The 15,931-nt window shown below is 45.4% G+C and overlaps 1 protein-coding gene across 3 annotated transcripts in view; it reads left to right on the top strand.

The window, feature by feature from the left end:
* MGAT5 (alpha-1,6-mannosylglycoprotein 6-beta-N-acetylglucosaminyltransferase) overlaps window positions 1–15,931 on the top strand; it is a 337,143-nt gene that overhangs the window by 303,013 nt on the left and 18,199 nt on the right. For all 3 annotated transcript variants that reach the window (XM_059394405.1, XM_059394404.1, XM_059394406.1), the window contains 2 exons: window positions 3,819–3,935; window positions 10,528–10,602. In XM_059394405.1, coding sequence (XP_059250388.1) covers window positions 3,819–3,935; window positions 10,528–10,602 — 192 coding nt within the window. The remainder of the gene's footprint in view (window positions 1–3,818; window positions 3,936–10,527; window positions 10,603–15,931) is intronic.

Here is a 15,931-nt window from a genome sequence, read left to right as displayed (position 1 = left end):
AAAATGTCAACTTGGAGTTGTGCCAAGTAGAGAATGTGCTGGGTTAACCGAAAAGGGGATATTGGCAGAGCTGTAATAGAAAAGAGAAGGAGGAGAGGGGGGTTTCAAGCTTAAAAGTTATGAATGTTGATGAGTTGGAGGGAAATCCCCAGAAGGTCACTTTGCCTTATGCAGGAGGGCTGGTGCCATCTGATGGCCATCTCCTCTGCGGGAGACAGAGCAGGCTGGGAGCCAGCAACATCACAGAGTGAACTTGACCTCAAGGCCAGGTGGGCCACCCACTTGGCTCTTTCAGCCCACAAAGGCCACAAAATCCCCCGAACCAAAGCCGCTTTTCAGTGGAAGAGGGCTATCAATAGTCATGTAGAAGCCCAAGGGTCAAAAATCCCTAGAAATCAATTATTCTCTTTTTTTTTCTGCAAATGGAAAAATTTTAACCCAAGTGGACATAATTACAAAGCTATTTTGTTGGGCCCTTGCTAGTTTTTCCAGTTAAACAACAATTGATCCATATGAATCAATCTGTATAAATTGCAGGTATGTCCCTTCTTTGTCTTGAAGAGAAAAGAAGTCCAAATTTCTACAGGACAGTTTAATTTTATTTCTGTCTTTTCCATTGGACCAATTTTTAAAAACCATGGTGTATACTCTAGGGGAAAAGTTCCATATGCCTTAAGTAATGTGGTCAGTTCAGGTTATACTTTCAATGTGATATAAATTGGATTTTTATCTTTATGTTGGGAAACACATTAGTAGGTTCTTAATCATTATTTGGGCATTTTGTAAATCATTAGAAATTCTCTGGCTTCAGGGCTTTTTTCCATAAGGAGAACTCATGTTCTCTTTAGAAATTTAATAGCCACTCTGAAGTAATGTCTCCTATTTAATAAGATTTTCATTACTTTTACAAACTATACTCCAGTAAATTTACTGATTGATATATGGGGAAGGAGCTCAGATCAGACGGTTCTCAATAAATTAACAGGGAGGAGCATAACATTCAGAGGGGAAATAATGAATTACAAAATGCCTTGCTCATTAAAATTAAGTAACCCTCAGTAAATGTAAATGAATAAAACGATAATGGCTCAGCGTTCTGTATTTTCCAAGTGCTTAGAGCAACCTTGCACATAAGCAGGGACCTGGTAAAGGGGAGGGGAGAGAGACTGCCTATATGTAAGTGGCTGCATAATGACACTGATGGTAACTTCAGTTTACCCTGATTCCCTTGGAAGATTTAATCAGTTTGTTCTCCAGGCCACCAAGTGAAAACAGTGTGACATTTTACTCGTCTTCAGAAAAGCTCTACTGCAGGCATAAATTCAATCCTGGGATTTTTTTTTTTTTTAGTTTGGCAAGTTTTAGGAGCATAGTTAAAAGACTGTAGAGTTTACTCCAGGCTTCTTTTCGCCTTTGTCTCAAGAACCCAGTTGGTGCTGTAAAATTGTCACTTTCCTTTCCATCAAAAGCTAATGCGTTGTTGAAGGATCTCGATTTGAATTTGCTCTGTCTGCTCTTTCCTGGCTGTGTGGTCTTGTGGAATTGTAAATCCATATAAATCTCAAAATCCTCACAGATGCATAGGAAAAGGGATAAATAATGCACATGCAGGTGATCAGCTCAGTGCCTGGGCCAGCCAGAGGCCCCACTGATGCGTGTTGAATCTAAGATGTGTACTGGGAGAAAAAGACACGGACGCTTCCCCAGCTCCATGCAGCTTCTGCGGTCACTCTGTAGGTTCTAATCACTGACCACACGGCGGAGCGGAAGGAGGGGGTATGTATCTGAAGAATGGGGAACTGAATGGGCCAGCAAGGGGCATGATTCTGGCAGAGGGGTCAGGAGCAAAGATATTTCTCCTCAGAATCGTGATTTGCAGTGGTTCAGTCAGCATCTGACTCTTGATTTCTGCTCAGGTCATGATCTCAGGGTCCTGAGATGGAGCCCTGCATCAGGCTCCGCACTCAACAGAGAGTTTGTTGGAGAGTCTCTCTCTCCCTCTGCCACTCCCACCGCCCCCTTTCCTTCTCTCACTCTCAAATAACCCTTTAAAAGAGAGAAAGAGAGAGAGAGACTCATGATTTCCACAAGAAGGTGCCAATGACAGCTGGGAGCTGAGGCCCAGTAACGTGAACTCTGGGTTTCCTGCCGTAAGTAGTGCATGCACATTGGTGAGGTAGGATATGAAGAATGGTGGCTAGGAGTGAGATGGAGAGAGGCCAGTGAAATCACCCCATCCCCTGTGTATACTGGAGTCTGAAGAAAAAGAGAACCAGCTTTGCCTCTAAAGCAATAGCCTCAGCCCTACTAGACCCAACACCTGTTTCTCCCACTAATATGTTGTAAGATCTACTTTTCTGTCCTGAAATAAAACTCATCAATAACATACCCTGCCTACATATGAAATTTCAAGAAAGAATGATTCAAAATAATTTGCAATAAGGAAATACATATTTCAGTATAAATATAGTCAAGAAATAATACCCATACCCAAGAACTATAGTAGCAAAGGTATCTCCTGCCTCCTTACAATGAGTAAGACATTGTACTTAAGAAGAATAAAACATTCAACTGAACATGGTTGGCCCTTACATGGTAAGGGCTTATGGTTGCTTAAAAGTGATATCATAAAAGAGAGGTTGATTAAAAACTGCCTATATAATATAGACGGACACACAAATATGCATTTCCCATTAATGTGAGCACTACAAATACAGACTGATTTGGGCATGTCGTAATGGAGACTCACCTCATCTGAGTGACAGTGACATGGTCGCCCTGATTTCTCCAAAGTGGTAACAGCTTATGGGTGAAGTTCCAAAGAAAACAGAGTAGGAACATCCCTTGATTTACATGGAAGTTAGGTTCCTGGGAAATTCAATGTATATTAAAACTGGGCCAAAGAGTTGGATTCTGTGACCCCACATGGAAGCTCAGCGGGGCAGGTGGAAGCTGATTAGGGAGTGGACAGCCTGCCTCGTGAGGGGTCTACGACCCCCGGTCCTCAGCCACAGGTTCACAGCTCCAGGCAGCACCCCCAGTCTTTGTGAGAACTGAATATGCTCTCATGAATGTCCAGAAAGCTCCCTTCCCATTACGCCCCGAAAGGATACAGGCATAAAGGTGGGAGCCAGTTTGGGTGGTAAATTTAGCCGTCAGAGAAAGGACCCTTCAGGAGCAGAGAATTGCCAGCTTTCATCCTGGGTTGCTTTGGACCCTTTGTTCTTAAAATAAAAGCTCCGATTTTAGAGCTTTGCTGAATCCAAATTGTCTTTATCAGTATTAAGGCTCCAATGTGATGCTAATGATTTGTCCTGAAACCATTCCAAAATTCTCGGTTTTTCTGGTAGCCTTATTTCTCTTTCTTTACATTTTGTATGTGTCATTACTCATCCTCCTATGACTTTAAAGCTTTTGGCTTTATTGTAATTTTCTCATTCCCTGTGGGTCCTGATCCGTGTCTTGTAACAGATACCAGTTTGACCGAGGTGATTTTCAGGACTGGGATGTGACCAAGAGTTGAACATTCCATTGTATCTTGGTGCAGCGTTGGGGGTTGAAGCCACCTATTGGGGGTAACAGCCACCATGGCGCCTGGTTTTGACTTTTCCAAGTGGGATTCAAGATGCGGAGTTATCACTCTTTTATTGTTCTCTACTTGTGGGTTCTCAGGAGGTTTTGATCATCAAGGAAGGACAAAAATGTCTTGTTAGCTACGTAAGTACAATGCCATAAAAAGCATAACGCTTCATCTAGCACAGACGGCTTTAAAAAAAAAAGTATTTGTGAGACTGAGGTGCTTTGTCTCTCTCTTCCAGCTGACGTCGCAACATCCTTATGCTGAAGTGTTCATCGGCCGGCCCCACGTTTGGACGGTTGACCTCAGCAATCAGGAGGAAGTGGAGGCTGCCGTGAAAGCAATTTTAAGTCAGAAGGTTGTGTTTTTTATTCCATTTTTCCCCATCTGTGCTGTGACCTGAAATGTTTGGAAAGCCTCACAGGCCCTCTTGTTGAGTAACTAGAACAATTCCATGTCAGCTTGACTCTGGGATTAGAAGAGCCACGGTGTAGGATTTGGCCCGTGGAGGGTTCATGGGTGCGCTGGCAGGTGGGAACAGAGCTGATGCCCCTGTGTGTGTGGATTCTCCGGAAGCTTTTGGCATGACTGCTGGATCCCAGATGCAATAGTAGGACTTCGAATTATGCTTGTCTCACTCTCACAGAGACCAGGATACACAGATCTGCTCCCCTGCCAAAAGTAAGAATGATAGGAGGTATTAAGGAAATACTGGGAAATGTTTTTATATAGCATTTATTTATTTGACTTTTTTTAAAAACCTAAACACCTAAATAGAATTTTGTATAAGTAACTGACATCTCCAGATTCTCCTGATCCATTTAGTAGGCATGTATTAAGTGCCTACTGTAGGCAGAGACCGTCGTCTGAGCCACTTTAGGGGGCACTCACTCCCATAAACATAGTCGAGGCTGGCTTCCTGCCTATAGGAAGGCTTACCGTCCAGTGCGGATGGGCCAAGTTAACCTCTCCCAACCCCCTGGACTGCCTTCCACATTGGTGGAACTGCTCTGTATACTCCCCCTACTACACTATACTCTCTAACAGTTATTTAGGGGAAGCAGTAGGGGCGTGGTTGTAAGGAAGACAGCCTGGAATTAGCTTGGGGCTGGGGTTCCAACCCTGTCACCTACTAGCAGTGTCCCCTCGGGCAGTTACGTAACCTCTGAGTCTTAGTTTCTTCATCTCTTTAAGTACTGTTACCTACTGAATAGGTGTTTGTAAGTATTCAATGAGGTCATGAATATAAAGCCTGTAAGTGTAGCATCTACTGCATAGTGAGTGTTTAGTTGGTATTATTAAGTCACTGTTAGTTTTACACATACAGTATTCTTATTTTTGTTATCAACAGTCTGGAATTAACTAGACTGTCAGCAACATGAGGGATGGAAATAGGTCTGTCTCGCTGCTCTCCTCTGTACCCAGCATAGTGATCTACCCAATGGATGGAGAAAGAAAGGAATAGGTATTTGCCGAATGTGTTCAGTGCCAGCGACAGGCAAAACATGGAGAAGTGGATATCGGGGGAAGCTTTCTGGAAAATGCAGCACTAGATTAAGTCTTTTAAGACAAGTAGGAATTTGCAAAGCTGAACTGAAAAGTGGACCCAGAAGGACCTGGGTTCAAGGCACAGTGTGAGTAAAGGGGAAGAGGCTGAATGGAATGTGACCCTACCGGCTTGCCTCACTATCTGCCACACATCGAGAGCTTCGCCACTGGAGAGTCATTCCTGGGGAGGCTGATGGTTCTGTCTTTCTTTCTTGAGTCCCTGAGTCCCTTAGGGTATTAGTTTCTCAGGACTACCATAACAAAGAACCACAAACTTTCTAGTTTTAACAACGGAAATTTATTCTCTCACAGTTTCAGGACTAGAAGTCCAAAATTAAGATGGCAGCAGAACCATGCTCCCTCCGAAGCCTGGAGTGGGGGATTCTTCCTTGCCTCTTCTGTCTTCTGGAGGCCACAGGCTTTGCTTGACTACTTGCAGCTGCAGCACTTTAATCTGTGTGTGTCTGTCTGTCTCTCTGTTCCATTCTTGGAAGGACATCAGTCTAATTCAGTAGGACCTCATCTTAACTTGATTACATCTGCAAAGACCCTATTTCTAAATAAGGTCACATTTACAGCTACTAGAAATTTGGACTTGCACATTTGCTTTTGGAGCAACATAAATTCAACCCACATCACTTGGCTAAGTGCACATATCCCTGGAAAAGGAGTAATTTAAAAGGTAACATTGAAGCAGAAAATCTTGGATCATGGAGTACAAAACTTTTTAGGTGATAGGTCCCTTTTGTCAAACAAAAATCTAATGGGAATGCTTGATCCAGAAGCACAGAGTGAGACAGTGGGTTGTCTTTGCTCATGGCTACATGAAATTGACTCTGTTCACTCTGTGGAAACTCTAGTGCTCTACATTTTAAAACTCAGATCAACCTTTTTCCACCTTAGTCCCAAAATTATTCAAGACCATGTGAGAAAAAAAGTAATTAATAATAGTAGCTTTTACGTCCAGAGAACCTCTTTCTACACATCTACAATCACTATCTATCTTTATGAGCCTTATCTCATTTCATCTTTATGAGCATTGTTTCACACGATTCTTCTATAGATGAAAAGATTGAGGTTTAAAGAAATTAAGTAATTTACCCAAGATCACATAGCTAATAAATAGTAAAAACTGGATTAAAGCCCAGGTCTTTTTGACTGACATGTTAAGATAATACAAAATTTAGAAAAGGAAAGAAGTAAAGGGAAAGATAAAAGTGGGAATGAAAACTGAAGTAATTAATTGCTTAATACAAAAACTTTATCATTAAGATTATGCTTCTTAGGAATGGGTCAGAAATTGAATGCCAGTCTTTCTCATATTTACTCACAAGATTTTAAATTATGTGACACACAAAAAGCAAGGTAACATGACCCGTCATTAAGAGAGGAAACAGTCATTAAAACCAGACCTAGAGATAGCCCAGATGTTGGAACTTACTAGAAAGCAACTTCAAGATGCTAAGATAAATATATTGAAAGTTTTGGTGAAAAAGATAGACAGTATATATGAACAGATGGGGAATTTCAACAGAAAGCTAGAAACTTTTTCTCAAAGCCAAAATACTAGAACTGATACTGGAAATGAAAAGCTCTTTCATTGGCTTTATCAACAGAGTGTACATAGCAGAGGATAATATCAGTGAACTTTTCAATATCAATAGACTAGAGGAATATTCCAGATTGAAACAAAAAGAGAAAAATGAATGAAATTAAGAAAAAACATAGGAGACCTATGAGACAATATCAACTGCCCAATTTATGTATAATTGGACTATCAGAAGGAAGAGAGTATAGCCAGAAGACATATTTAAAAAGATAATGACTAAGAATTTTCTGAAATGAATGACTGACATCAACTTGCAGATCCTGGAAGCTCACTGAACTCCAAGCAGGATAAATATGAAGAAAAACAAGTACACATCATTGCCAAAGTGCTGATAACAAAAAATTAGGGGCAAAAATCTTGAAAGCAGCCAGAGAAAGATCCATTACATTTAAGGGGATAACAGTATGAAAGACCACCAACTTCTCATCAGAAATAAAGGAGACCATAAAAAAGGGCCCTTGAAGGCAGAATGTGTAGGGTCTTTAAAACAGGTCATGCTGGGCGCCTGAGTGGCTCAGTGGGTTAAAACCTCTGCCTTTGGCTCAGGTCATGATCCCATCATGGCCCTGGGATCGAGTCCCACATCGGGCTCTCTGTTCAGCAGGGAGCCTGCTTCCTCCTCTGTCTCTGCCTGCCTCTCTGCCTACTCGTGATCTATCTATCAAATAAATAAATAAAATCTTTAAAAAAAAAAAAAAAACAGGTCATGCTAAGAATTCTGGATTTTATTTTAAGTATGATGGAAAGTTTTGACCAGGGGAATGGCATGACCTAGTTTACATTTTAAATCAGGAGAAATTACAGAATGTGTCTGACTTAAAATCCTATGGTTAGTAGATAGAGGAGACAGTCAGGACTGAATTCCTGGTCTTCTGGTACCTTCCAAGATCATCTCTCATTGAGCGATGCCAAGCCACCACTGTCCAAGCTCAGCTGATTTCTGAGAGCTATTCCCTGTAGGAGTTGTACTTGGACTTAGAGCAGTCAGTGGGTGCTAGAAGAGACAGGACATCTCACAAGAAGGGAAGTAAAAAGAATGGGAAAGAAGAGGTGGGAAAATAAAGGAAGCTTTCCAGAGCCAACAGGAACTACACAGTGTAGCCTGCAGGCTTCCCTCCTGTGGCCATGTGAGCAGTGGTCCTTTCCCACAGACCAAGATGGCCAAGAATATTTCCCCGTTACTCCACAACTGGCCCTGCTTAGGTTGCTCTGTCACTGAATGTGCTGTCAGCATTCCCTTTCTTTCCCTTCCCCAAGGAGGCCTTGACTCCTTCCTGGAGGATTATCATGCAGAAAATTACCCCAGGCCCCTGCTCCAATCTCCACAATAGTTCCTACCTCAGAGGCTTGCCCGGCTTCTGTTATAGCCAAAACCAGGAGTCTGGAGAACTTTCCCACACAGGGACCCCATTCCTCTCCGCAGCAGGATGGCTAGTGGAACCCACTGGCAGGGGTGGTCTAAGAATACAATTACCTTTTTTTGGTTTGCGTTTCCTTTATAGGAAAATCATTTGGCTTCATATTATTTAAAACAGTGAATGGGCCATCAAGCAATTAATGAGTCAGCATCCCTTTGGTTAAATTGGGTTTGGTTGGTAGGAGGACACAGAAAGAGTCATTTTTCTGTGTTTATGCACTGAGCCCTTTGAATTAATTCATTTCCATGTCTAAAGGCTGCCCTTTAGAATAAGTTGTAGGAATGATCTCCTTCCCACCACATAATTGGATCTGTTGATGTCGTGACAATGGCCACCTATACGTTATTTCACTCCAGAAATTCTACTTGTCACCACATAAATGATCCTAATATGCCAAGTTGTCTGTCATGGTTTCTTTCTGTTCCTTCTGTGGACTTTTGAGAAGAGACCTATCTGCAGGCCAGTCATAGTAAGCCTTTAGAATCACCCGCAGAGGATGAGTAAACAAATATCCTCTGAAAGGAAAGAAAATTTTGCCTTTGGTGTGAAGGGTTATGTCTGGGTTGGAAAGGGCACAGCTCATGCAAAAGCTTGAGGTGAGAAGGAGCAGGTTTGCAACACTGAAGTCAGTTTTCTGAGTATTTTGAGCTCTTCTGAGGTGCTCTATTGAGGAACAAGATGGCCTGTGTTCTTTCAAGAGTCCTGCCCTGATAGTATAATACTTACGGCTCAGCCTCTTTCACTTCTCTCTGCGGAGATGTAGGCAGGGATGCCGGAGATAAAAACTGCGTGATGCATTATATGATTGTGGGTTTGAAGATATATTATGAAATTAATAGTCATGGTTAAAGAAGGGTTCATGTGTAATGTGTGAATCGACACAGAAAAAGAGGGGGGAGCAGGTCCCCTGTGACCACGGGAGGATGTCTTCTCCGTCAACTGTCCCATTTTCCACAGGCCTCAACGCACAGGCATTCTGCCCAGCTCTCCACCCTGTACATTTGAGATTGGCAAGTGTAGGACTAAGTGGTGGCCCTCTGTCCTATTGTTGGCAGGTGCCCTTGGGCTCTCCGAAGCTGTCCCAGACTGGATTGCTAGTGAATTTGTCCCAAACGTAAAGTGAAATTTCCATTTCAGATTGGTAATGCTTGCTGGATGCCCCCCAAACACAAGCCTTATACTGTGGGCACACACACTGTGCAGCAGAGACAAAAACCCTCAAGTCTTCCCCATCCCCAGGTGTCCAAATCATGATCACATTACCTCCCTGACCCCAGAGGAGCACCTTCTGGAATTTCCTCCTGCCTTCTGATAAAGCTTGGGCTCTTTAGTATAGAAATCCTTCTGTGGAAATCCAGTGAACCTCTTCCCAGCCTTGTCTCCCCAGGCTTTGCCACCCCACGCTCTACCCACCTGCTGTTCTTGCATGTCTAACCTCCTGCCGCTCACACTAGCCAGAATGGCTTCCACATCTGGGCTTGCCAGAATCCTAGCTGGCTTTAAAAGCCTAGCATGAGCAGAAGTCTGCTTTGACCTTCTAGCCTCCCGGCCCCTTGGCTGAACTCTTTGTGGCACTTTATGACTCTGTTCCTGCCCCACACATTCTTTAGCTATGTGCTGACCTCACCTTCGAGTGCCGACCAGTGCTTTCCTCACCATCCTGGGCCCTTCCCCACTCATCATGTGCCCTTCTCCTAGCATTGAGCATACATCCATTCAGCAGGTGTTTGCTGCCTTCCTCCGTGAGCCACACAACCCAACAACCGTGGAACACCTGCCCTCTGGAGCTTAATCTCTAACTGATGATACTCCCAACCTTTTGTAGAATGCCTACTGTGTTCCAGACACCAAACTAAGCACTTTACTTTTTTTTTTTTTTTTTTTAAGATTTTACTTATTTATTTGTCAGAAAGAGAGAGAGAGAAAGCACACAAGCAGGCAGAGAGGCAGGCAGAGGCGGAGAGAGAGGCAGGCTCCCCGCTGAGCAAGGAACCCGATGCAGGACTTGATCCCAGGACGCTGGGATCATGACCTGAGCCGAAGGCAGCGGCTTAACCCACTGAGCCACCCAGGCGCCCCACCCTTTACTTTTTTTTTTTTTTTCACATGACCGTCACCACAGCTTAAAAGAGGTAGATTTTTCTTCTCACCATTTTGCACATGAAGAACGTGAGGCTCAGAGGTGGTAGGCACTTTGCTCAGGGTCCCACAGCTAACCAGGAGCAGGGTGAGGTTGTAAACCCAGGTTGGTTACCATCCGAGTTCATAGTCCTATCCCCTCTTGAGGCATGTGAGTGTGTGTGAGTCAGGGGAGGACTGGGTAAGTGTCCTTGGTTCTCTGTCTCCTTTCATGATACCGTGTTCTGCTTCTACAGATTGAACCATACATGCCATATGAATTCACATGTGAGGGAATGCTACAGAGAATCAACGCTTTCATTGAAAAGCAGGTAAGGCTCTTCAGAAATCCTTTTATCCCATTACCACCGGGGGCTCTTATGAACATCTAAGAGCTACCGTATTTCTGGGGTTATTTTCCTACTTTGCAAGACTCTAGAAGCTGGGTAATGGCTTGATGGAATTTTGAAGCATGCATTGTCGTGGTCATCCAAGAGACTTTGTCCTAGTTAAGAATGTTCCTTATGGGGGCGTCTGCGTAGCTCAGTCGATCAAGTGTCTGCCTTCAGCTGAGGTCATGATCTCAGGGTCCTGGGATCAAGCCCCACGTCAGGCTCCTTGCTCAGTGGGGAGCCTGCTTCTCCCTCTCCCTCTGCAGATCCCCCTGTTTGTGCTGTCTCTCTCTGTCAGATAAATAAATACGTTCTTAAAAATAAATACATTCTTAAAAATAAAGAATATTCTTTGTGATTGTGGAAGGTCAAACTGGAAACTTAAAATGGGAGAGACCGGATAGTCAAGACGAAGCCCTCCTGAACCATCAGACCTGTGCCCTGAATTGGTTCGGAGGGACATCACGAGGACTTAGGTGGGGAGGGGAACAGAGAGACAGTTCACTGATCCTGCCTGATCTTTGTTTCTCACCCTAAGAAAGGCAGGGGCTGAAACCAGGGGTTTCTAAGCCTTCCTTTAATATATGTTCAATAATTCCAAATATATTAGGACGTCTTAGTGGTTTTCAAATATCTTTTCAAACACGACCCCTTTTCAAATGAAACGTTACATGAAGCCTAAGAATAAAACAGATAAAAGGAGGGCTTCAGTGCTAAAGTGGGGGAGGGGGGCCCAAGAGTCCACCACCCCCAACAGAGCTTGCAAACTCTGGCTTGTGCCTGTGACAGTAAAGGCCAAGAGCACCACTGGCATCCTTCTGTAACATTTTAATTCCTTAGTCTTCAAAAGCAGCTCAGAGCTACAAATAGACAGATGCAGAACCCCTGTGGGCAAAGCACTATGAACTCCTTGACCACATTTCAGGAATGGGGGTCTCCTCTTAAAAGGCAAAGCAAAGTGTCTTGGGACGATCAAGAGATCTTTACACAATAGGGGATGAGGACCGTGCAGGCTAAAATAGAAATAGTGTGTTGTAAATGTTAAGTAGTGTAGACAGGAGGTCCCAGGTAGGTTTCGAAGGGAAGGTTTGAGGCAACAGGCTGAAGAGCCCCGGGGCAGTCCTGGACGCTGCTGTTGGAGAGGGAGAGCGGTGGGCCGAGGCTTAAGGGAGGCGTATCTGGTATTCCGGGTGTCTGTTCGAGGCCAGATCTGGGTTCACAAGTTTTTGGTTTTATGATTTGGGTGCCTTACTCCGCCTCTCTGGGCCTTAGTTTCCTCTCTTGTAGAGTAAGGATAATAATAGACATCATGGGGCAGGAAGTGCTTAGTACAGGGCTGGTCCGTAGTGTTCCATAAATGCAAACGAGTACTGTTGATCACTTAATAGATGATATTGTGTATCCTATCACTGTGTATTATTATATTGTGATATCATAGAATGGGGTATAATATGACTAAGCATCTGAATCACCGTCTCATTCAGTCTTCGTGTAGTGCCTTGATTGGCCACGACCTCATCAGCATCCTAACTCGAGCAGCCCTTCACGTGTAGACTTCACAGGAGTGCGTATGGAACACGTCCCCGCGCGATGTCTCATTCGGTCCTCCCCGTATCCCAGGAGGCGGCAGGAATAGCCCGCCTCTCTGGGTGGCGGGACCAAGATTCACAGTCTCGGGCTAACGTGTCATGGACTCCAGGTTCGATGCTGGTTTGGTCTGAGTGCAGGCGTGTCCTCGCAGCATGGCCAGGGCTGCGGGCGGGGGCTGGTGTCCCGGCGCTGGGCTTGGCATCTTCATTCCCCTTCCTGCAGGTGCCGAGAGGACCTGCGGATTCTCCGCTGGCAGGGAGTTTTAAGCTGTCACAGCTCTTGTCACGGAACCGATCTGAGATTGTAGCAGGATCCCCGCAGCTGCTTCTGAAACCCGCTTCCTCCCCTCCTGTCTCCACTTCCTCTTGGGGAAGATGGTTCCTCGCTGCCACGCTGCCACGTAGAGAGAGACTCTTCATCAGGTTTATTTGAAGACTCTTGAATCACAGCCAGTCCTTAAAAGTTCTCCTGTGGCCTGTTATCTGTAACTCTATTACCAGCTTTCCTTTCCAACAGGAAGGTCGCATTCCCTAGAGTGACTGGGCACCGTGCCCCATAATGCAGGAGCATGTCTAGTCCATTCACCTCCATACCCCACGCGGCCTGCCCGGCACACAGTAGGTGCACAGTAACTCCCATCTGAAGGCATTAACAAAAATGAATGAGCGTGTGTGCACGTGCTTGTGCTTTTCATTCACGTGTCCCAGGTGCCAGAAAGCTCATCTTGGACTTTATGATTTGGAATACACGCTAATTAAACTGCCTTTGCACACCGCTCCCCAGCACAGACTCCTGCAGAGCCCACTGTTCAGATATCCAGAGCTTTCTGTTTTGTCTGCTATGGTTGATTCTCACATCCACCGGTGCAATGTCAGCCGTAGTGCACTGTGGACTGGGCCGGGGCCTCAGCAAGATGGGAGGGAACGAGTCCCCATCCTCAGGTAGCTTCAGGCCCCCCCAGAGAAGCCATTCAGGACCACAGGCCATGCCACCGCCATAGGGTTGGACTCTGTAACAGTGATGTAACCGGATGCTTAGGGATCGCACCACTCAGCCTGCAGAGCAGGGAAGGCGGGGAGAGATGGGGAGTGTGTGTCCAGCAGCATTTTGTGCGAGATGAGTCCTTGACAGCAGACAGAGCGGTTATGAGAAGGACTGTACAGGTCAAGACAAAAAGGTCTGGGGGAAAAAAAGAAAGCATGTTGAGTTATCGGAAGCTGAGTTGTGACCGAAGGGAGGTGATGTGAGAGACAGGGCTGGAGGAGGAAATAATTCGTGAGTAGATCCTCAGGCTCCGCCAAGAATGCAGATTTGATCCTGGGATAGCAGGAAGCTCAAGAAAGGTTTTAATGCAGGATGAGGGCAGTGAGACTCAGATTGGTATTTTAGGAAAATTCCTTCTAGAAATCTTGCATGGGGGGCATTTCCTGTTAAACATTTTCTCGGTGCTGCTACACAAGCCAGAATGAGGCCAATTTTGAGTTAATCCAGACCTCCGTGGAGGGTTTTGTTGAGGCCATAATGTTCCCCCAACTTTAGAGGGGTACGGGAGGTCAAGACCCCATTGATTCAGTTTCAGTCTTCAGCCTCTAACAGTTCTCTCCAGGCCTCAGTATTTTAGAGCTCAGGGTATTCGTTATTTTTTTCAGCTAGAATTTCATCAAAGAGCAGGGAGACTGGAACGAGGGGTGTTTCTGGTGTGAACGGAAAGCCTCGAGCTCTGAAGACTGGTGGCAGCTCAAGCTTCCCATCCCTTGAACTGTAGGAGCGCTACAGCCCTAATTAGGCTGATCTCTGCCTTCAGAGTCTTCCGTGTGATCTGCAAGGGGAACAAGGAAGCTTTTATCTCAGAACCTTTTCAAGGTTGTCCATCACACTCACCCACGGCAACGGGAGCCAGGGGAAGCCAATTGACAGCAATTGAGAAAGCCCCAGGCTTCAGTGGTTGTTGAGTGGCTGACAGCTGGAAATCTACCTCATACCCAGCCAACCCCGGGCTCACTCACCCAGTGGGAAAGAGTCGTGACTTGAGGGAAACCACTTGCTTTTCATGCCCCGGTCCTGCACACACCACCACTGCTTGGCTGTACTGGAAGTGTTGATTTGGGTTGCATGTTCTTCCAAATCAGCACTCTGTTCGAAGGGCTCTCTCCAGCAGTGGGGGAGGAACTGCGGGATGGTGCCAAGGCAAAAACCCCTTGTAACCTCAGATCAAGAGCAGCATTCTTCCCTAACCTGAGTGTCCAGGCCTGTTAAGGTTCTCGTGATGCATTTCTTGGGAAAGATTTAGGTATTTGCCTCAGGCCAGAGGGGATAGAACAGGTTCTTTTGAAGGAACGGCTATGTTCAGGTTGCTTTCTGCAAACCATGCCTATGTTCCTCATTCCTATTTTCTTTATTTCCCGTAAAGATCCTGTAAATGTGCAAGATGATTATGCTTGTATTATTTTGCAAAGAGCTGTGTAATTCATGTGAAAAACGTTCCAGCGATATGGAAGGAAAATGAGTTAACCTCAAGAGCCACTGTGGAATCAGCTTCAGCTCCTGGGAAATCTGGTTTCTCTGAGCCCATCTCGAACTCCCCAGCGAGTGTTCTAGATGCAAGGACAAGCCTGGTAGTGAATCCAGATGGTCCAGGGTAGCAAGCAGTGGTGATGGAGCAGACAGGTTGCGGGGGAAGAGGAGGAGGAACTGGAACCGAAAAGGGAACAGGGTTGGCCCTAGATTGGGAACGTTTGCTCTTTGGGGAAGTGGAACAGCTGCTGTTGACCTAGCCATTCCTGATCGCAGATACTGACTGAAGAGTGCTTAAGGGCTGGAGGCCCCACTCTCCATGATCATGCACATGTTCCTAACCTCCCCATCCTCTTGCTTCTTCTGTGCAGTGCAGATACCTACCCCAAAAGGTTGATGGAGGAATCAATAGACTAATGCAGGTATAGGGCCGAGAGCAATGCCTGACACTGAGTAGGGCCTCGGGAAGCCTCAGCTGCTTGCTGCTGCTGGAACCCAGCCCCCAACCAAGGTGTGCTTTTTAGGGAGCCTCATTGAGACATAAGTTACAAACCAAAATTCACTCCATGTAAGGATACAATTTAATAATTTTTTAATCACATTGATAAAGGTGTGTGGTTACTGCCAAGGTCTAGTTTTATAGCATTCCCATCCCCCCAGAAATCTCACTTGATACCTCTTTTGCAGTCTTGGCCCCAGCCCCTAGGCATCCCAGGTTCTGTGTTCTGTTCCTGGAGATTTGCCTTCCCTGGAGATAACTGGCTTCTTGGACTCTGTGATGTTCATGAGGTCCATGCACATTCACGTATCAGTACTTCGTTCTTTATGGTTATTATTATTATTATTATTATTGATGATGAGTGTGCTACTGTGTGGCTCTGCCACTGTTTATTCCTGCATTCACACCTGACCGACGTGTGTGCCACTCCCACCTTTGGGCGGGTGTGAAGAGTGTGTGAACATTCCCACGCCTGTGGATGTGCACTAGAGGATGTGGGAGGTCTGTGGCTAACTCCTAGAGAAGTGAGCTTGTTGGCTCTTTGATTTGCACATGTAGAGACCAGCCGTGGAGATGGATGGAGACAGCTCAGCATCACAGCCACCTCCTGAGTTGTACCTGTGGAGACACAAATCCACACCCACTGCTGGCCGTGAGCCCGGCAGC

Source organism: Mustela nigripes, chromosome 3, assembly GCF_022355385.1.
Source record: "Mustela nigripes isolate SB6536 chromosome 3, MUSNIG.SB6536, whole genome shotgun sequence".
Taxonomy (NCBI): domain Eukaryota; kingdom Metazoa; phylum Chordata; class Mammalia; order Carnivora; family Mustelidae; genus Mustela; species Mustela nigripes.
The sequence above is the reverse complement of the archived record's forward strand: the minus strand, read 5'-3'. Positions and strand labels throughout refer to the sequence as shown.